At 39.7% G+C, this 21568-nt stretch overlaps 1 protein-coding gene across 7 annotated transcripts in view; it reads right to left on the reverse strand.

The window, feature by feature from the left end:
* The window catches only part of NCKAP5 (NCK associated protein 5), a 416795-nt gene that overhangs the window by 94321 nt on the left and 300906 nt on the right, over nucleotides 1-21568 (reverse strand). For all 7 annotated transcript variants that reach the window (XM_068949189.1, XM_068949188.1, XM_068949192.1 and 4 more), the window contains 2 exons: nucleotides 7294-7362; nucleotides 1085-1123 (listed from right to left, as the gene is read on the reverse strand). In XM_068949189.1, the coding sequence (XP_068805290.1) occupies nucleotides 1085-1123; nucleotides 7294-7362 (108 nt within the window). The remainder of the gene's footprint in view (nucleotides 1-1084; nucleotides 1124-7293; nucleotides 7363-21568) is intronic.

Below are 21568 nucleotides of genomic sequence, written 5' to 3' on the forward strand. Positions count from 1 at the left end.
TAATAATTCCACATTCATCAAGTGTTCTAGATCTCATGAAAGATCATTCCACGAATACTGCAGGCTTCACAGCTTTTTATAAATCTTTATTTACTTATTTATTTTTGCAACAAAATGACATCACCGAATCACGTTCAACTTCAAGACCATTTTTTTGTAGAATTGCTGCCCTACAGGTTTTTTTGTAGAATTGTTGCCCTACCCTCTATCTGGGCAGCTGATTATTTCTGCTTATGTGAGGTACTTTCCTTTTGTCTCTGTTAAATTCCATCCTACTTTTTTTCCAGATAGCTTCTGCATTTTGCCATGATCATTTTAAATTTTACTCCTCCCATTAGGTTCTATCTAAAAATGCAGTAACCATACTATGTTCAATCATTTGGAGTGTGAATGAACACTTCAGAGATAACAGACCTTTACAGAAGCCTTAGTGAATCTTCTCATTTTGACAGATTTGCAACCACCCTGCACGAATTTCATCTACACAATATTTCCCTTGCTTGCCTATGAGAATGGGGCATGAGACCATCGCAAGTTTTTTTAAAGACAAAATATATGATGTCTATCGCTGCCTCTCAGCCCTCAAGTAGAATAGTTACATCTCTAGTCTAGATACAGTGACTTCTGTTTTACTCAGGGAAACACAGGCCCACACTAAGAAGTCTTCCCTTTCATTGAATGTGGTGAGTGAAAATGCCAACTACTGACTTAGTTGGTTTTTTTTTTTTTTTGGATATGTCACAGGAATGGACAGGGGGAGAAAAATAACTCGCTATGTATACGGAATGGAAAAATCGCCATCTAGGAAGGACTTCCAGACACTGTTTCTCAGTATAGACAAATAATAAGAATTGGAATATGGATTCTCTGTGATCAACCCTTAAAGAAGTACAGTCTCATAGAATTTTATTGACTAGGATTATGAAAAAAAATTGAATTTGGGCCTGACATGTTGCAGCTTTGGTAAGTAAATGTATAAACACCATCTGAAAAATATATCCTAAATTAGAATATGCATCTTGTAAGTGAACAATAAACATCTGTAAGCTTTAAGTCATATCAAAATGCTCAAACCACAACTTACCTTTTGAGTAAGTAGAGCCTGGACAACCTGATTAGCTACCTGAAATAAATAAATAAATAATATAGTTTAAGTATGTTGTCATGTATGCTTATGCATGACAGTACCTCCTTCTGTGGCTTTACAATCCACTTTCCATCTACAATCACCATTAATTCTAATATTTTCCTGAGATAACACTAGTGAGAGTATATAGAATCCAAGTAATTACTTCTGTGCTAGCCCTCATTTTAAAACAAACTTCTGTGTCTTATCAATTGCAGAATGACATGATGGACATTTGCTGAACTTCTGTCATCTCTTCTTTGGATTAGATTAAAATGTCATGGTTCTAGATGCAGCTGGTGTGCATCAGCATGGATTGACTGCATTCACTACAGCTGACTTGTACCAGCTGAGGATGTAGTCCTGAATGCTTTCATGAAGTTTAATTGTTTCTTGATGCAATATTGACAAAACAGTACATCTATCATGACAAGCAGAAACCATAAAGTGCCACAGAAAATTAAAGTACCTACTGTCATCAAAATGTGGTTGGAAGGCATTCACACCACACAGCATAATTGACTTGAATTAGATTATACAGCATTCATTAGTAGAACTATATATTCAACAGGGAATTTTTGAAGTTATTTATTTTATATATCCTTTCTATCTCTCTTTCTATCTCTTCCGCCAAGAGAAGACAGAGGAACAGAAAGAGGGGCCGAGATTGTTGTTGATGTCTAAATTGAATATTTCATTTTAGTGCTGCCATAATCTAATGTAATTTGAAACTATACGTGCACATATTATCACACAATGTGTTTGCCTACAACTTTGCTCTTGTATTTAAGCAGAGCAATCAGAAATCTCACTCTATGCACAAAGAGATAGCAGTTTTAGGCTTTCAGGGATTACAGTAAAGCACCTAAGGACGTCGTTTGGAAGTTCAAAACTACGTTGATTCTCCTTAATCTGAGGGAATTTAAAACAAAAACAAAAAAGACCATTCATGTGAACTGAGTCATAAGCAAAGAGCTGAAGGTAATTCATTTCTGTAAATAATTCAGTTCTTTCAGATCCAAAAGTTACATTTGATTCATATGCTCATAATATCAATTTTTTTTCTCCAAACTAGTCCCTAACTTTGCTTTTGCCTGTGGAACAATGGCCACATAAAATAGCTCTGTGTATGATTTACAGAAGACACAGACTAATACCACAACGATAATAACCAACAGAAATAAATGTGTTACAGCTTTGGAAAACCATGTGCATTGCCCTATAGGCTTTCAGAATCTCCATCCGAAAGTGTTCCTTCTGGCACGTACTTTTAACGTCTGTTTGCTCTACCTGAAAATTGAACAAACCACATCTAATACATTATTTCTTTGCTTTCCGACATGGAGTTACTTTACCAAGAAGATCTAAAGAGTTTTTTGAAGTGTGTACAAGTCACTTGCAGCAGAATTGCCGAGAAAATTATTCCTGTAGCTTTATGTACTGCACAGAGGAGTGCAAATGGCATAATCTACCAAATGGAAAAAACTGAACTTGCTGATGCAGACGGGACAAATTTTCCAACTTAGGGCGTATGAAGTTAGGTATCTAAATTAAAGTACTTGCCAGTGACCCTAGCTGCCATAAATCTCAATAAGAAAGATATGCAACTAGTTTCTTAACAAAATCAGGTTATTTCATTCTAGTTAATCTAGTGATGCACAATTTGGCAAATTGAGTGTCGCCATCACCATTCAAAGATTTTCAGGTCTGTGCTCCTGGTTTGCTGCAGGAATAGTGGTGGCAAGCCTCCAATGAAATGCTGTGTAGTAACTACAGTTAGCTTAGTAGTCCATTAGCGGAACTATATCCAAACCTCTGCAGTTCAAATACGGTTGCCGTTCCGCTCCTACAGCCATGTTAGCGTGCAGAAAGAAATAAGCTGCTAAGCTAGCACACCTATACCATTTTTATTTATGGCTATCAAGAGACACTACCGGTGTGAACAACATAAGCCAGCCCTACAAAGCTGATAGTCAAGGCAAAACAAGAAAGAGAAGAGAGATGGCCTGTCCCTTAGACTGCTGGTATGGAGTAGATGTCACTGCTTGCCTTCACTTTGTCTGCCTTCCTTTCGAACTTCCTATCTGAGATTTTTAGGTGAGGTTTCTTTTTGTCGATTGCAATAAAAGAGATAAAAGATCAAGCTTCACTGTTTCCTAACACGATTATGTTTACATATACATGTTATGAAGTGGTCCTAATAGAAAAGATACAAAAGAATGAATCAGAGAAAAGAGACCCTCGTGTAACATCTATTATACCTTGTACAAGAACTGAGATTTCACATAACTGTGTCTTTAAGTATGGTTTCATATGCACAAAGGCATTTCGAGTGTACTAAAATGAAAGCTTCTATATTTTTCTTCACTCCTAAAGACAGAATGCATTTTTAAGATGACTTTATGTTTTTCATTAGTCAATTTGATATGTATTTAATACCACTGTAGTTTAATTCTTAAAACATCAACAAAAATACCATCTACCCTACGTTGCACAATTTCCTGTATATAAGTAAAGCGAAGCTTGACAGAAATCTTGGTTGGCACAGGAATGTGAATAAACACAACATTACTACTTGCCAATAGACTGACAGCTGAATTCCAGGACAGGAAACTAGGATGAAGCATGTTAACCCCAAACCCCAAAGGCACAATAAGACAATCCTATTTCCTGCATTAAATTTTCTAGAGACAGAAAGATATGGGGTGTTTTTGAAATTAAATGAGCTCTTTTCCTGTTTGTGTAGTACTGGAACATTTCAATGACGCTTTCTTCCAACTATTACTGCAAAGATGTGTATATATACACTTCAGAGATGGACAACTACTTTAAAAATCAGTGAATATTTATTAAAATTCATAAAGGACTCAATTCAGCTAGACCCACACTCTTTTTAGATGTCATCTCTACGAATACTTGAGTTTCACTGAATTTTACCATGAAAATGACCACAGAACATGCATTTCTTAAGTCACAGGTGCAAGCATTCACATTACAATATTACATGTAGGGAATGAATGAGCAAAGAACTATAAAAACGATTGGCTAAAAAAAGACAAAGGAGGGAAATAATGGCAGTCAGGGCTTTCAAAAATCAGCGCTAATATCTTTCTGTTATGCACAGCCAGATGAATCATGGTGGTTATTTTCTCTTCCTTCGGATGTCAATGGCTATTAATGGCTGTCAACACGTCACTCTGTGCATAGGTGGGAGTCCTTATCATACTGCTGAAGAGGCCTCAGGGACCAAGTATGGAGGCTACGGGCAGGGTTGCCAGTTTATGTGATGCTTGCATGCCGTGAGCAGAATCTTCCTGGGCCCCAAAGACAGAAGCAGTGATCTGAGGATGCCCACCGACAGGCGAGGGATGGCAGCCTTCTCCCACTAGTTCACCAAGCGGCATTCTCAACCTTCATTACCTCAAGGGTCTGTCAAGTATCCCAAATACCTATGCACCTATGTAAGTGTTTTTCTCAGAACCCTTCTATGATTAGAAAGAAAGGCTGGGCATTAGCTTTGGAGGGAAGCATTCCTTGTGCATCAGCCCAGAAGTTCAATATTCTCATAACCAACCGGACTGCAAAGACAAAATTAAAGTAACGGCTGCAGCAAGCACTTAAATTCCTTGGTGGCAGGGCTAGCTATCTCAGGTCTGGACATGACCACAGCCTCATGTTCTGAGGAACATCCTTTAAACCCATCAGGTCTCCTTGGGGCAAAATGGAGCTGTAGCCCAGAAGGATACACAGTTATATGGGATACCTCTTCTGAAAACTCCTGAAGAAGTCCTTAGGTATAGCCTAAACTAGGGAAGTCCTGAAGAAATGTTCACCTTGGAGAAGCGAGATTTGTGTAGGGTCAGTTCTGAAGAGAGCAAGCATCAGACTTAGAGTCTTAAAGGAAAGAAATTTTCCAGTGGAAGAAGAATTTTTTTCCTCATAGAAATATTTATGAAAAAGATTTTAGTTTCGCAAGATCTCCAGGGAGAATCCCTGCTTGGAGAGGGCTCTGTCACATATGCTACAACCTGAGAAGTTTCTGCTTGGAACTGAAGGTTCTCACCATCATTGCCAGGGTTACTCACTAATTATATATATGTCTCATCTCCAGTTCTCTTTATTTTTACAGTAATGAAGTAGGGAAGATCCTTGTTTAACCTTCAAACATGTGCTCTTCTGTGAAGCCAACTGAATGTGCTCAGGTGGATGTTAAGCTGGGACTCCTACAGAACCTGTGAATATGAAATGCAGTTTTGTTGCCTAAGTCACTGGCAACAGCTTCTTCCCCTCAGTGCTCAGAAAGGATTAAGTCCAAGTCAGTGTCAGCTAAGACAATACTGGTTACAGTGTCACTGCCAAAGCATTGCTGGGATGAAAGAGGAAGGAGAAGAAAAAGACTGACAACTAGTAATGGGGAAGGACAAGAAAGGGCATTGCACACCACCAAACAGAAGACAAAAAAAAAAAAGGAAAAATAAAACAAACAACAAGTAAAGCAGGAACGCACAAAACTGCATGCCTTTGTCAGTTCTAAGCATGAAGCACTCCCTCCTGGAAAAGCTGTGGTAGTGGGAGAAGGTGGATACAGCTGTGATAATGTGCAAGAACTGAAAACAGCCAACCTAATGCTGAAGACAATAAAGCTCAGAGGGTAGTTTGAAATAATTATTCATCCTTTGAACTGCAACAGCATGTAAGAAACACAGTCTTGGATGAGAAATCCATTATGTTCCTGCAAACACACACACACACACAAATATCTTCTGTCCTTGTAATCAGTATGGAGGCTGTTTTTTCGGGACTGACAGTTGTAGTGCTTTACCCATTTTCAAAATGAATTATGCAGGCAGATTTTTATCCAAGACAATCAGCAAATAGTTTTAAGTCACATTCTGTAATTTAAACTAAAATGAATAATTACTTAATTACATTATAGTTTCATCCTTATATCCAAATATATTCAAGGATATCCAAACATCATTCAAGAGTGCATTGAAGGGAGTGACTCAGGCCAACACCGACCAAGACTTTGTCAGTATCCCAGCACCAGAGAACAGATATGGCATAACCCAGTGGGAAAATATATCTGGTTTATTCCAGTCCTCTGAGAAAAATACACTACCCTGATAGAAGCGCAGATTGCCTGACGAAAACTTGCTCAAACTAGAGGCTTCTAGTACCAGAGAGGTATTGATCATTCCAGTAACGGGTGAGCAAATACTGATCAAAAATGTAAAAGCTGGTAATGAAGACATGAACTGCCCTCTGCTACGCAGTTTACACACTCACGTACTCTTTTCTCAGAGGCAGAGCTGGGAATCCAGTGCAGTGGGTTTTGGTTTGTTTCCTTGTCTTAGTTAATTATTTATGCTACTATTATTATGGAAGGGGTTGATGATTTCTACCAAGCAGCTCCTGGATCTGCTAAAAGTCTTAAACCTATTTCAAGCTCTTGGGCATACTGAAAAGCCTTATTTCAGGATAAATGGGAGGAATGACCAAGCATCACCAAGTACACTGAGAAACCTGCAGACAATAGCAGACTCTGCCCAAAGTCTTGCAAGTCCAGCGCTAGACATTTCTGGAAGTTGTAAGTACTGCTGGAGGGCTCATACAATAAATGATGGGTGAATTAAACGGCAGCCGTAACTGGGAGGCCTGATCAGAAGCTGAGCTGTGTAGGAGAATAAGTGAGTTGACAGCTAGGAAAAAACCAACACAAAAACCTGGGTATGTAACCCTAAGGGGGAACAGAGGGACTAAATTCCCTGGATAGGGACTATAGTACAAAGGAAAGCTGGGGGATGTCTGGCAGCAGGAGCCACTGCCATCTGTGTTCCACTCTACAGAACAGCAGGAGTGCACAAAAAAGAACAGGTAAATTATCACTTCCTCCTCCTAACGAAAAAAAAATCCATAAAGTTCCAAATATTGGTCACAGGGATACAGACTTTTCAATAAAGAGGTGCGGCCCACAGCATTTACAGTGGAGATCATGGAAAACAATATGTATAACTAACAGACATATATTCTTGGATTTAACTAGAATGAGGTAACAGTAGAAAACTGCAGAATAATGTTAACCTTGTAAGAGACAGAGAGAGATTCCTATCAATTCATCATTTCATTGTGGTGCCAGGCAAGAACCCCTTTTTTATTCACCTTACCTCATCAAGACATCTTTCATATTGTTCTCTTTGACTTTCATTTTCCAGAGCCAGTGCTGAATTCTCTGCCTACAGTAAAATACAATAAATAAATACATATGTAAATTAATCAATGTGTATGTTGTGCTACATGACAGCTAACTTAGGGTGCATACTTTATGTACCTCTTCGAGATCCAAAATTAAAAAACAAAATTTAAAATTTATTTTTGCTGCAAGCTGCTATTTTGAGTAAAAACAGAAGTGACATTAGTTTATGAGATTATTCGTAGCATGCATTACAGTTTAGAACAATATAGGAGCAGCCATTCTAAGTAGGTCCACGAGCTGATCTTGTCAGGCGCAAGAGAAACTGCAAAGAAACCTGATAAAAGATACTGGTAAATCTTTTCTTCCTCCCCCTTTTCTGTTTAGAGTGGACTTACTGTTTGGAAAAAGCCACCTGGAAGCAAACAGAAGCAGCTACTAACAAAAGTAAATTAAAAAACAATCTCATGCAGATATTTAATTGTGGCCGCTTTTTACAAGCCCCGTTTCTCCAGATACACTGGTCATGCAAGAGCTAATTGGTGAATTGCACTCTCTAATTGCACCAGACACGTGTATTAATCTTTACTTTAAAAACAAACATCACCAATTCAAGAGTGAGAGCAATATTTTACTACATCTAAACGCAACCTTGAGGTCAGAAAATTTTAGTATAACATATGTCAGTTTAAATATGATAAAGTCTCCTGTACAGTAGTGCCTTTAATCTGTCCTTAAATTTTCACGGTACTCAGATTTTTTGCATAGTGCAAACTTCAAAAATGGCACAACCTGATACTTAAACTACACTAAATCAATGCATTTTTGTATATATTATGGCTTTACTTTAGGAATACTTTCAGCAGTGGAAAAGGAAATTCTCTGAAATATGCTCTATACAAATGCATGAGCTACATACAAGAGCAAATCTCAACCAGTTTTCTCTTAAAGACTGAGAAACTGAAACAATATATAAAAATCTATGAGTTAAAACTGGCTCTAGAAACCTGCCTGCTCCAGCTCAGACCTTCACATCACATAACCATAAAACCACAACCAATACATTAGCATAATTACAGCTATTGCACAATTTACATGATTTTCCTCACTTTTACTGTTCTGTCAATCTGTAAAAGTTTAACAAACGAGGTTCCAAAAGAACTGCAGTTAAGATAAAGGAGTCATAAAAATGGTCAACATTTGTAATTTTATAGGAAAATTTAATATAGTATATTGTACGGAAAGATTTTGTGAAGAGATCAACAACCACCTCTTCCTGTTAAGCAATTTCAGTGACGCAACAAAGCAAAAATCCCAAAGTCCAATAAATCAAGTTATTGACACTGATTTCAAATTCAAGATAAATCCTAAAAATTAGATATTAGAGGGAAATATAAACATATGTAAATAGCCAGTTTTTTGAAAAAGAGGAAACAATGAAACGGAGTTAAGCAGGAAGGGCATACAGAGCTTACTTATTTACAAGTCTAAATAAACAGTTGCACAGAAACCGTGCTGCGTCTTAAGGGTACAACCAAAGCCAACAAAGGTGGTAAAACGCTCTGCATCGTAGTCTCACAATACCGCCCACCAATGGATTCTGCAGGTGCCGAATCACTAGCAAAGCAGAAGCCACAAGAGCAAAAGCAGCAGTAAGACATCAGAAGCTGGAGGGCAGACGGTCCTCCACGCCAAAACGGCCATCGTACGCGGTGCCCAAAGTGCTTTGCCAGACGCATTCCAGCAGGTTCCTCGATAAAAATAAAGGCATGGTTGCTACATAAAAAAAAGTATTTCTGAGAGTTAAAATTGTTCTGACCTCTTCTCTATGACTATCACCCTAAAATGCCATCCAAGATAAATTGTTCTCGCTGTTTCAAAGAAGTCATTAAAGGACTGGTGTGCACAACCCTTCAACTCACCCATGCGGTGCATCTATGGGTTTAGTTTTTTTAGTTTTAATATTCACAAATGTGAAAAACTGTTGTATGAGCTTATCCCAAAATAGTGAGAGCAGACTGCTTCCACGTCGATTTGTAAAAAAGAACTACAACATAAAGCTGTATTAGATGAAATACCTGGAGACGTCCCTGTAGTTCTCTTGTTCCTGTTCTTCTGGCACGCTGAGAGGAGCTAAGTCTCCTTGGATCTTTTAGCTGAATCTCTGATTTCAGTGAGTTATTCCTCTATGAATAGGTTACCAAAACTAGGAAATTCGAATTTGACAGCATTATAAATAAATGGTACATTTTTCTTCTTATCAAGTCACGGTGGGGACATCTGTACAATAAAAGCCTTTTTCACATCAGTAGCTTCGAAAGTGTACTGAAGCGATGTAATAAAAGTCAATGCCAGCTTGACTCCTGCGCTTCTTGATTGCTGAGCAGATCATGACTATTTATTTGGCATTTTTGTGATGAGGACTGGACAAGAAGGGAACACCTGACTAACTTCATGTAAGATCCTGTGCCTCTTCCCAAAAGATGGGAAAACGAGTACTTGGTATACTAAATCATTCTGGATTGCAACTGAATACTTGATAAATAACCCACGCGCCCCCCAAAGCATTCATTTGCAAAATCTGAAATAGCATTTGTGGTCTCAAAACCCTACCTCCTCCTAACCCAACACTTCATCTCTTTAACAGAAACTTCTGGGTTTCGTTATTACAAGTCTGCCCCTTCTTTCTCCAAGGAATCTCCCTACCTCCAGTACTGCATGTTCTAAGCATCTTCTGCCAGTGAAGCAAAGTAGGTCTATGTGGAAGAAACTCTCATTTACCGCTACTATTTTCTATTGTGGTGTCTGACATTTCAGGCCAGGCCTAACGCCAGACTGAGTCTCCGTAACAAGCCAACGCTTCTCGCAGCATGAAAGCTATTGCACGCTTGCAGACACCCAGAGGCAGCAGTAGGAAAGTTGTGGCCAGTTTCAGTTGCTTCTCCCATAAGTAACCTAGGAGAGGATGCCACCAGGAAAAAAAAAAAAAAAAGATTACTGAGAATGGTATTTTCTTAAATTTCTAGTTTTAGGTATAGCTATCCTGCAGCAATTTATGCACATTTTACGTATCACGTGGTACACATAGAAATAAATAAAAACATCCCCGTCCTTCAGCCCCACAAACACTAAAAGCGATGCAGCCTAGCAAACTGCTGCAAACAGACGATGTGCATCACCAACCACTGGTGTCCACAAACAAGCATATCTTTTCCTGGGTGCAGCCCCCAAAGCACAGCATCATTCAGTCAGCTAAAAAATAACTGTGACATAACTTGCCACTAAATGAAACATTACACATTTCTTTTGGATCATTATAGATTCAAGGATCCTACAAAAGTCAAAATAGAGGTATCTTACAGTTCTGATTTGGAAGAAATTATTTTGCAGAAGCGTCTCTGCAAACACTGGAAAATTTAAAGATTTAAATCATGACATGCATAATGCTAAGCAGCTTTCAACTGCCTTAATTAGAGACAACTTTCTTCTAAACTGTGAGACTGTTTATGGAAAATCAATTTTAAAGTGAAAATTTAAGATTTCTCTGTATAAAATAGAGGCTGCTTTGTATCGACACCATTGCCAAGACACAGTCATCATTATAGACTCTGTCAACTCTAATTTTGATTCTTTTCTCCGGATGGAAAACATAGCCCTCGTAATGATGATGATGATGATCTCTAGGCCAGCTAAGAGCTTTCTCTCTCCTTTACACTTGTTTAAGAATATTCTGTATTTCCTTTTATGCGGCAACCATTTGGGCAACCATCGTTTCATTTAATATTAGCAAAATGGACTACACACTAGATGCACCGAGCGTGGTCCTCTTCCTGCTGAAAGGGATATGAGGCTGCCATTTATTTGCCATGAATGCAAATGCAGGAAAAAACAAGAAACAAATCGTACAGGTTTTCACTTCACACAGTGTTTCCTTAAAATTGGTTAATTATTACTTGGGGTCAGAGGAAGTTCACTGGTTCTGTTTGCTGTTCATGACGTTAGAAGAAACAAGGAGACCTGCTACCGAAGGCAGCCTTAGCATTCTTCATGTGTTTTATAATGTGTTAATGTACTGCATCAGTAAAGCTAGGACAATTCATCACAACTTTCTTTTTTAATCTGTAAAATGGTGATGATGGCTAGCATTACGATATCCTTGACTGAAGGCAAAAATCAAAAAACCAAGAACTGTCTATTCAGTCAGTACAATCAGCTCAACTTCAGGGCCTCTGAAGAGTTTTCCACAAGAATGTGAATGCAAAGATGCATCTCAAATATATACTTAATGTGGTCATGTTTGCTTTTTGTTTTTTAATTAAGCAACAAAAGAAACTGGAGCTTTTTGCCTCATAGGAACCAAGCAAACAAATAAACGGAGGGAAGCGTTTTCTCCCCAAAAGTACTCCTTACCGGTAGGCTCTGACCTAAAAAGTGCTCTGCTCCTTTCCAGCTAACAATCCTCTTTCTGGGTTCACATGTTCAAAGTGCAAGAGCCCCTCACTCTCCCACGTCTGAGACAGTCTTTGGGGTTCAGTCCTCTCCTAACACTGATGGAACGTGGCAACTTTCAGCTAAATATTAACATCAGACTATAAATAGCTGCAATCAATTGGAATATGCTCTTACATTGATACACACATTTAGGATGATTTCTTCATTCTCTCCTTCCCTTTTTACTATTCTGGAGGGGATTATTACTGCAGGTGAAGGATCATCTCTGAACCATAATTTCGTCAATATTGACCTATGTGTTTGGTACAAGAGGCAGACACATTCGTGAGAATGCCAAAGGACGTGCACAGCTCCTTCAGATCTGCTTGTTTCCTTCAACTCTGTAAATGGCACTTAAGAGGATAACTTTCATTTAACATCCTGCAAAAGCCAATTTTATTGTGCTCCTTGAAAGAGAAGCAAACTGAAGTGCTTAAATCATGACTGAATACAAGAATTGGACTAACGTCCCTGAAGTGTTTTGAAAAAGTTTAAACTTCACCTTTTTGTGCCTTGATTGTAAAAGTCAGGAAAACAGGACTAACAATACTTTGCTATCTAGCCAGGGTGTTAAAATGCATAATGAATTAGGATACCCTGGGTGCACTCGGGTCTTGAAGTATTACTAAGTGTACCTATTAGGAAGTCTTCAACAGAGAGTCTTCTACACTTAGAACCACAATGAAATGAATTAAAACACTTAATTTTCTACTAGAAGGCAGGAATAGTAGAGAAGCATGTAAAAAAGTTTTCCTTATTCAACCACTGTAGTGTTGAGGCAAAACAAAATGATGGAGGGCGAGAGAAGAAAGGGAAGGAGAACAGACATTTACTTTGCACTAAGGGAAAAGGAGATGAAGGTCTAAAGGTTGTACGTCAAGTTAGCAACTCAACATGCTTTGAAGGCATCATCAATAAAGGTCAAGGGGAAGAAAGTTATGACAGTGAACTTTAAAATCCCTGACAGAACGCTACAACACTGGTTACCATGTGCACGTCTTTGCTATTCATACTAACCCATTAGTGCCTTTCTAGAAAGGTTTATTGATTTACACAGACACTCATTTGTCATGACCTGTGCAAGTATATTAACAGTTGTCCAAGTACTTCAAATGTGCTCAGCAACTTTTTCACGTTTTCAGCCTCTGATTTTGTATATTTTTGTGGTCACAGCTGCACAGAGCATCTTATTAGAGAGGTCAAAACGTAGGTCAAAGTCTGTGGTTGGTACAGTAAGGAGTATCGTTGCTCTCCTCTTTCCCTAGGTCCTTTGGCATTTTTTTGGTCAGCAGTTGTTCTAGGAAAGGTTTACCACTTGAACCATCTCCGTATCTTTGGTTGTGGGAAACAGCCTCTCTACTTTTCTGCTCATACCGCACAGAAAATCTGCCCTTTGCAAAAATAACCATGTAATCACACTTCTCTTCAAGTTAGATAAACTGTCAGACAAAAGTTTACTGGCAAGGTTACGGGGTTAGAAGTACAGAAAATTCCATTTGCGTTTTTAAACCAATGTAATTACACCAACGAAAGCCTTCACTGCATTCTCGCATGAGAAAGCATCCCTGCTGGCACAGATTATGCCAGTTTCCAGGCATAATCTTTTCTATCGATGCAGATACCGTCCGGCTCCTAGCAAGGACGTAACTGCATCCCATGAGCAGTTTGTTCAAGGGCCTCACGGTGGACCTGTCCATCCACGTTGGCTGCTTTCACCTTTCGCTTTTAAGCTTTCCGTGGGCAACAGAGCAACTCCAGTGCGAACGGAGAGCAGGTCCCTGCTGAACTGCACGTCACACGCTGCAGCTCTGCTCCCTGCCCCTCTGGCCCCAGGACGGTAACTGGTGAATTTAGCAGAGCAACACTCAACAAAATATTCCCACACGCTTTTCCAAAGGTTCTAGTCTTGGCTATTTTTGCACTTCACAGAGGTGAGAAGAAAAAAAAAAAAAGACGAACCATCAATACCATGACAGCCAAACTTCTTGCCTTTGCTCCAAAACATATCAGCCCTAAACTTCCTAGATTGCATCATTTTCAGACTACTTTTTTAGCATGATAAAATAGCCTATCTTCTTCAGCCTACTCTTGAAAACAACTGACTTTTTTTTGCCTGAAACTTTAAAATATTTAGTCAATGTTCAATTCACTTTCAAGAACGACATGGGATGAAAGCAATGCATATGCAATTCTAAATAATAAAATATGGAACCACATAAGCGTTAATTATAATTCTGTCTATCAATAGGCCGTGTTAAACTTTACTGGGTGATACTAGAAAAGACCATCTTGCAGTTCAAAATTTCAATAATATATATTTTTGATTCTCCATCGACACAAAAACATAGCAAGAATAAACCACCAAATGTTCTCATGAGCAGTCTCTTTCACAGGCTACGCTAAGCTATTGCTGCGCTACCAATAAAACAGGCTGTTAGCCTCACAGAGAGCAGTATAACCTCCTTCTCGTGATGCATGCTAAAAATGAGAAGATATTTATTCAATATAAGAAAGCCAATCACTTAAGATTACCTAAAAATGAGTGTTTAAATATTCCCAATAAAAAGCAGCCCAAGGTCTTTGCAGCTACATATGATGTTTTGCAAATGATTAATTAGCTGATTCATGTATTCAGACATGAATTTACACTGGGAATTATTATCTAGCAGCTCACTCATGGTCCTGGCCAGGGCTCACATATGACCACACAGCTCTTTTTCTGCCCGTTCAGCATTTCCTGGTTGCCTCCAGAAGAAACTATGGGTGTTCAATGCAAGTGATGAAGCTTTCTTTTTGAAGGAAAGGGATAAGTAGAATTTAATCCTTCAAATCTACTTATATGGGACAGACATCTGAACTTCAGAAGCTGAACCAAAGCCAAACCAAACAAGATTCATACATCACTACTGATGAACAATTATTAAAAATAAACACCGTATTCCCGGGAATTCCTCTGTGAAAGACATTTACCGGGGATTTTTTTCGTTTTTCAGAAGTTGTGGCTGGAAAATTTTAACTGGTTCAAGAATGATAATATTTGTGTTTTTTATTTCTGTTGACTCTAAAGTAGTCAGAAATAACGAGCCTTTAAACCTTCAACATTTTCCCTTCTGACAGCACAGAAATGTCTGGAGCTGACATTTTAAAGAGCAGGTTAGGAACAGATCTAGCAAAACAGACTATGTTATAAGCCCAGGCTTATCTTCCAGTAAATAAATATCTGGGCTACCAACAGATATATCAATAATAGCTTTTTTTAATGTGTACCTGCATGTGAATTGCAGCTAACACAAAATTCTAGCATTGGTTATAGAAAATATAATAGATTTACAGGTTAAAAACACTGTCAGTACAGTCCTCTGAAAACATAGGTTAAAATTAGGAAGGATGCCATTTTTACAAATTTCTTCTAACTAGTCACATACGCCTTTGAGGAAGAGGAGTAAAACAGATCTAAATAAGCAGAAGCAGGCAGCATAAAGCTGTGTGCCTTTCTTGAGGTTAAAGATACAAAACACATACAAAATGGTATACACCATCCATATACACCTGATAAAGCATAGAAATACAAGCACGGAACACCAGCCGTCTCAGCAGGACTTCTATTTTTATCGCTCATCTTCCAAATAAAGTGCTGAAGCCTGTGGCTTGGTATGATGCATTGCCCTGCAAAGGGACCAAGTCAACCAGCTCCTGCAAGCAATACTCTTAGGTTGCCTAAAGAGAAGCAGCTGCTGTTAATGAAGGGTAAAATTAGAGACCAGGCACTGATCTTTCATTAACAGTTTGGCAGACCTCACCCAATTTTAATGGGACCCATGAAGCTATAGGGTCCGTGCCAGTCACGCCACACAGTAGCCAATGCCATGTAGGTCAATGTAGACTTGGGCAGTCAAGAAGGTGGACCGCTTTAACTCATTCATCCTTCCCAAAATTGGCACAGTGTTAGCGGTGTGAGGCATCTTGCTGGAGGTTTGCACAAGGAGCATGGCATTACAGGCCATGATGCTATCAGACAAACCTCACATTGAATTTTCAGGCAAGGAACGGTGTGTCCATGTCACATGATAAAGGTATCTCTACGGCTTTTATTTATTTCCTTATTTTCAAATATTTACCTCCCCCTTGCAAACTGTGAACCAGATGCAGCTGTTGTATCTTATTCCTTTTCCTCTTGTTTTTAAAGTTATTTCTTGCTGTATGAAATCTCCTCTCCCTTAAGAACTGAGGGCATTTCACCCTGACAGAGTTACTGGGCTCCTCCATGTAGTATTAACAGGTAGTTACTTCCTCTACCAAAGAACTAAAAATGAAATATCCAGTCTATGAGAAAAAGTACGTAGGTTTCAAATTCAAGTAAAAAGTTTCAGTTTTTCCTGCAAAAAACAAAACTCTTCTGGGAAAATTAATTCTTCAGAATTAGTCAGGACTGGCTGAAAACTTGACTGTCCATACATCCATCACTGAAGCTGGATTAAAAAATTTTCATGCAATCCCTTTCGATAAAAGTATTTGCTTTTGTTTAAAAAGATATATTTTGTGCAAGACTTAGATAAAATTTAAAAATGACACTGAAACTAGTACAAATATCTCCAGGACTTTGGGTCTTTCTGTGTGGCAACCACTTTTTAAAATAGGTTTGACTAATCACCAAGCAGATGTTTCTGGCTGGCTGGTCGGTTTGTCTGTTTTGAAGTTAGAGCTTTAGTAAAACTCATAGACTTTCAGGGCAATTTTTCAAGCTATGAGAAAGGTAACTTTAGAATTATCTTTCAAACCTTTGCAATTTTGACTATAAAATTATATGTCACGGTTAAAGTTTTTTAAGGAAGAAGAAACCTAAAAGACAACTAGTTCATCCTCACAGGACCCACATCCATATCCAAGTATGCAAAAACAAACAAACAAACAAAAAAAAACCACCCAAGGCCTTATGCCTTTTTTTTTCCAGAATGTGAAATTTAAAAATTTTAATATAGCTTTCCAATTTTGGCAGGTCACACTGAACTACTCAGTTCAGGAATATAATACAATTTTAAAATCTAAATAATTTTAAACAAAATGGTGACATGTATTTTCCTTTTAAAAGTATGATTAAATTAAAAACAATGGTCACTGGCAGCAAATAGAAAACCTTGAAATTAAGTAGAAGAAAGCCAAGGAATATACACACTAATATACAGGAATATTTTTAGATTATAGAAATCTATTAAGAGTAGCTCTTCCCTTCTCAAGGGGCTTTTATCTATTTTTTCCTCCTAATATTACTGGAATGAACATTACTTTAAATAGCAGTGCAAACGATGGCCCTAATCCCGACCTGGTACTTCCAAGCTGCTCCATGCACCTGAGCAGAAAAATGTTGTTAAATTTTAGTAAACTGTGCAAATCTGAGCCTAATATTGGCATTATCTACCAGGAATACCCCCTTCAAAAACAAAACCAAATAAATTAGGCAGTTTATTGTGCCTTGGGTCGATGACAGAAAGAGAAGAATCACAATTTTAGTGCACACCTGCCTTTTCCCGCCGCGTGTCTTTTGAAATATGACCACCACCACCGCCGCCAAGTGTCCTCTTTAAGCAGTCATTTTGGCTCTCCCTGGGAGATGAAGTAACAGATGTTTTGCCCCATCTTCAGAGAAAGAGGATGCTGAATTTTTAATCAAGAGATTATTTTTTTCCTGTCTATTTAGCCTAAATTTCCTCATTTAGTTGAAACAAAAATAATTACCAAATAATGTAATATAAAGAGACAGCCTAACAAACACTGTCGCCCAAACTCAAATGCTTAAATGTCACCGGCGCTGTCTGCGAGCTGGAATGCGCTCATTAGTTCCCTGATATCCAGATTCTTTAAGAGGGGAAAAAATTGTTTTCTTCTCCAAGAAAGTCTTTTTTCCCCTCTTTTTTTTTTTTTTCCCCACAAACACCCTTTGAGCTTATTTTTACATGAATTCTGCGGGAGAAGAAGGATTATTTGCTTTGCTGTATCGTGTAACACTGAGATTTAAAGCATTGCATGATGCTACAATTCATACTAATTGTTACAAAATATTTTTCAAAATAATAAAGCATAAAACATTTTATTTTTTCCCCCCTCCTATGACGAATCATTTCATTGTACCCCTTCAACGGCTTGGAGTTGAAGGGCTTCCATCACGCTGAGCTACTAACGCCAACCGTTCCACAACTCCCAACACAAATTCCGAGCGTTTTCCTCTGTTTTTTGGGTTTTTTTTTTTTAACACCGCAGAGCACTGCGTTCTTCCTGAAGGCTTCCCGCAACCGCGCTTTCCCCGTAAGACGTCACCCGTAAGCCGGCTGCCCCCAGGCAGCTCAAAACGAACTTCTGTGGACGGCGTCCGCTGTTGCCCCGGCGGGCAGGGAAGGAGCGGAGACGCAAAGCGAGGCGAAGCGGGTCGCTGCGCTGCCAGCCGCGCCAGACGCCACGTCACGTGCAGCAACCGTTTTCGCAGCCGAGAGCTAACGTGCAGTCGCTGCATCACGGAATTACTGTTCCTCTCCCGCTAGCTGAAATAAAACTCTCTCTGTGAGCATCAGCTCGCTTCTCTTGAAAGCTTGGAAAATATATATATATATATATATATATATATATATATATATTCCTTCACGGACGCGGTAAGCAGCAAACAGTGCCACTCGCTTCTGCGCTGACATCTGTCGCATGAAAATTTCCGATTCCTTTTATTTCTAATCTTTTAGCCTGGAATAGTCATCTTCAGAGTAGCTGCCTTTAAGTCAACGGGAAGCCCACCTCCCCGCCTCGCCAATGCTGCCCGTCCCTAGGAGCCTCAGCAGCGCGCGGCTGTTTCTCTGGTGGGTCCTTCGGGCAGCTCCAGCCCCGGCTCCTCTTCCGCCGCCGCGCCGCTGGCCGAGGCAGACGCGCGCCTGGAGCGGGCGCCCGCCAGGTCCCACCTCGCCAGGCGACCGACCTGAAGACGTCTTCTAGCAGGTTCTCAGCACAGCAAAACGAGGGGCAGGACGGTGGGGCGGGAAGCGTCTTCCGAAGGGCCGGACAGGCTTTTCCCTGCACACAAGGGACGTGCCACAGGCGGGCTCAGGGCAGTTACCGTCAAATTTTAAATGCTTTCCCTCGGATAATTTTGCAGCTTTGTATTTCATGAAAAAGGAAATCATGCAGCAGTAGAGAAGCACAGACATAAAGCCAGCCACACATAGCCAGCCAGCTACATGAAGAGTAAATTGTAATTATACCTCTCCATATGTAATTAAGTGACACAGTGCAATACCAAATATTTTCTAACTCTTTACTCAACCTTGTTCTTAAGAACGCAACATTTATTTCAGAAGTTTTCGTAAAGCTGGCCTTTGGTCCTTGTATTAGTTGGTTAACCACAACCTAACAGGTCCGAGAAAAGCCTTGGACAGTACCTAGACGCTATGGGAGCACGTAGCGTACTGGAAAAAGCTCCTAGAAAAACAAACTTTGGATGACAATCACAGATGTCATGTGGGATGTTTAAGAGAGGAAACATTCATTTATTTATTGAAAGCTGTGCTCTTTAGAGAAAGGACACTCCTTAATATATCGCTTTGAAATATGTTTTTTTTTTTTTTTTAAGAAAAAAGAATGAAACATAAAATTCAGCTAAACTCTGTGGGGATTCAGGGGTGCTCCTCCCCTTGCTTCAGCAAGAAGCACAGGCTTATTAACAAAGCCAGCAGCAGGCCCCCAGCCCGGCTCTGATTTACGCAGGGAGCCAAACTCAGATCACGCGTAAGTGAGCACAACTCGAGTGCAGCCACTGGAACTGCAGCCACTTACACGCGTCCCAGCTTGACACGAGATAGCCACGTATACTAACGCTGGTACCGAACACAGGAAATGGTGCTGTTATCTTATTCCCAGCTGCTGTTCAAGAGCAATATGTGATTAACTGATTGGCCTAAAGGGAAAACGTGGAGAAGAGAACAAAAATAAACCAATGTGTGAAATACTATGCAATGTAATATATATCTAGGATCAATCATATTACTGCTCTCTCTGTTCGGTCGGAGACTGGGAAATGTCTCTGCCTGGCAGAGGTCACACGCAGGGCAATTCAGCTGCCTAAAAACATCAGAATTTCTCTTCACTTATTTCTATTCAATTGCTCTGCAAAAAATACATTTTCCCCCTAATATTAGCAATTCCTTTGTGACTATAAACTACGAATGTCTGTTTTGCCCATCTAATTGGGTAAAATGTTGAATAGTTCCCCTTGGGTCACGGTGAAGGAGAAACAGTAGGATAAAAAAAGAACAAAGTACATCATCACTGGAATGAAAAAAAAGAAATGTTCTGCCATGCAAAGAGGAAGCAAGAGGAAGACACAAGCTGCTTCCTTAGCAATAACGTGATTTCAGCGGTACACCACGCACTTCCGCAAAGACCTGCTATAGCAGGTAACTATAACCTGCTGCTCTACTGGGGCTAATATTCAGATTTTCAAAAAGAGCTAATTAGTCCAAACGCAAACTGCAGGAGCAACGCTGCTTCTGCCAACTGAGCTACCTTGCCCCCAGGGCACTGTATAAAAGGACTACATTGGTAATAAAGCTTGTAACGTGGCCTCTTTTTCCATTTCCCTCCTCCTGCATTAATTTAATCAAATTAATGTACTTAGTAGATCAGCTGTCACTGCATGGCCCTGGGTAAACACCATGAGATCTAACAAAACTGCCTTTAAGATAGCATAGATCAGATTTAAGGTAACAGAAAGAAGATTCGCTGAGAGTATTACAGCTATCAGTACTGGTACATGAGGTTAAAGTACACTGGCATCAAATGCAATGCAGGCCTGCATTTGATGATTGCATATCAATGGGCATGCGCTGCATTTTTATCTGACACGTGTCTGAGGTCCAAAAACAGCAAAGTCCCCACACACTTCATAAGAAGAAAAAGGAATACTTATTTCAGGATGGACAAAGGGAAACTTTGGCTATTTCAGCCATATGACTTTTTCGTTGAAAAATCTGTTTTAGCTCGTTTCCGGGCTACCACAAACTATCAAGAGAAACGCTAACCAAGCATCTCCATGGAAGCAACATGGGAGAGCAAGATTTTGTCTGCTCACGTAACGCACAGCATTCTCACAAAAGGCACAACCCTCACTCATTTCTTCAGCTGACCCGAAACTGTTGTTGCAGGAACTTCACAGACGACTTTGTCTAGCAAAATAACCCGTTTTTCATACTTCTTTTCCTGTGTCAATTTTCTGAAAAGCTGACTGAAAAAGACTGTATCTTACTTGCTTCCTCTTTTTACAAGAACTTTTTTCTTAATAACTGAAATGTTTAGACCCCGAGCGCTGAAACCAGTCAGATTATTTTAGAAGAACAGGTAATTTGTTTGCTTGGAGACAATAAGAAAACCTGCAAGTGTATTAAAAGAGAAGAACTGTAATTAATAATTGAATATTTTTCTTTCCTGAAATCGTTTCCTAATTTTGGCCTTGTACACGTACGTATTCACGAGAAGAGGACTCGGAAAAGGCACGCGCGGCCGGGACGGGCGAGCACTGCCACCACCGGCGATGGAGCGCTAGCAGGCACCTCGGGACGCGCGCGGGAAGGGAAGAGGCTCTGCCCTCTAGATGGCACGATGCTCCTGCGTATCCCCGCTGCCGATGGAGCGGCACCCGCGCCAGGCCATTTAATCATTTCTCCACCTGCGTAGGAAACGTGGGCACATAAGTCAAAAGGATCAGGCGGCAGGTCCGGCTCTCCGTG

Source organism: Struthio camelus, chromosome 6 (assembly GCF_040807025.1).
Source record: "Struthio camelus isolate bStrCam1 chromosome 6, bStrCam1.hap1, whole genome shotgun sequence".
Lineage (NCBI taxonomy): Eukaryota > Metazoa > Chordata > Aves > Struthioniformes > Struthionidae > Struthio > Struthio camelus.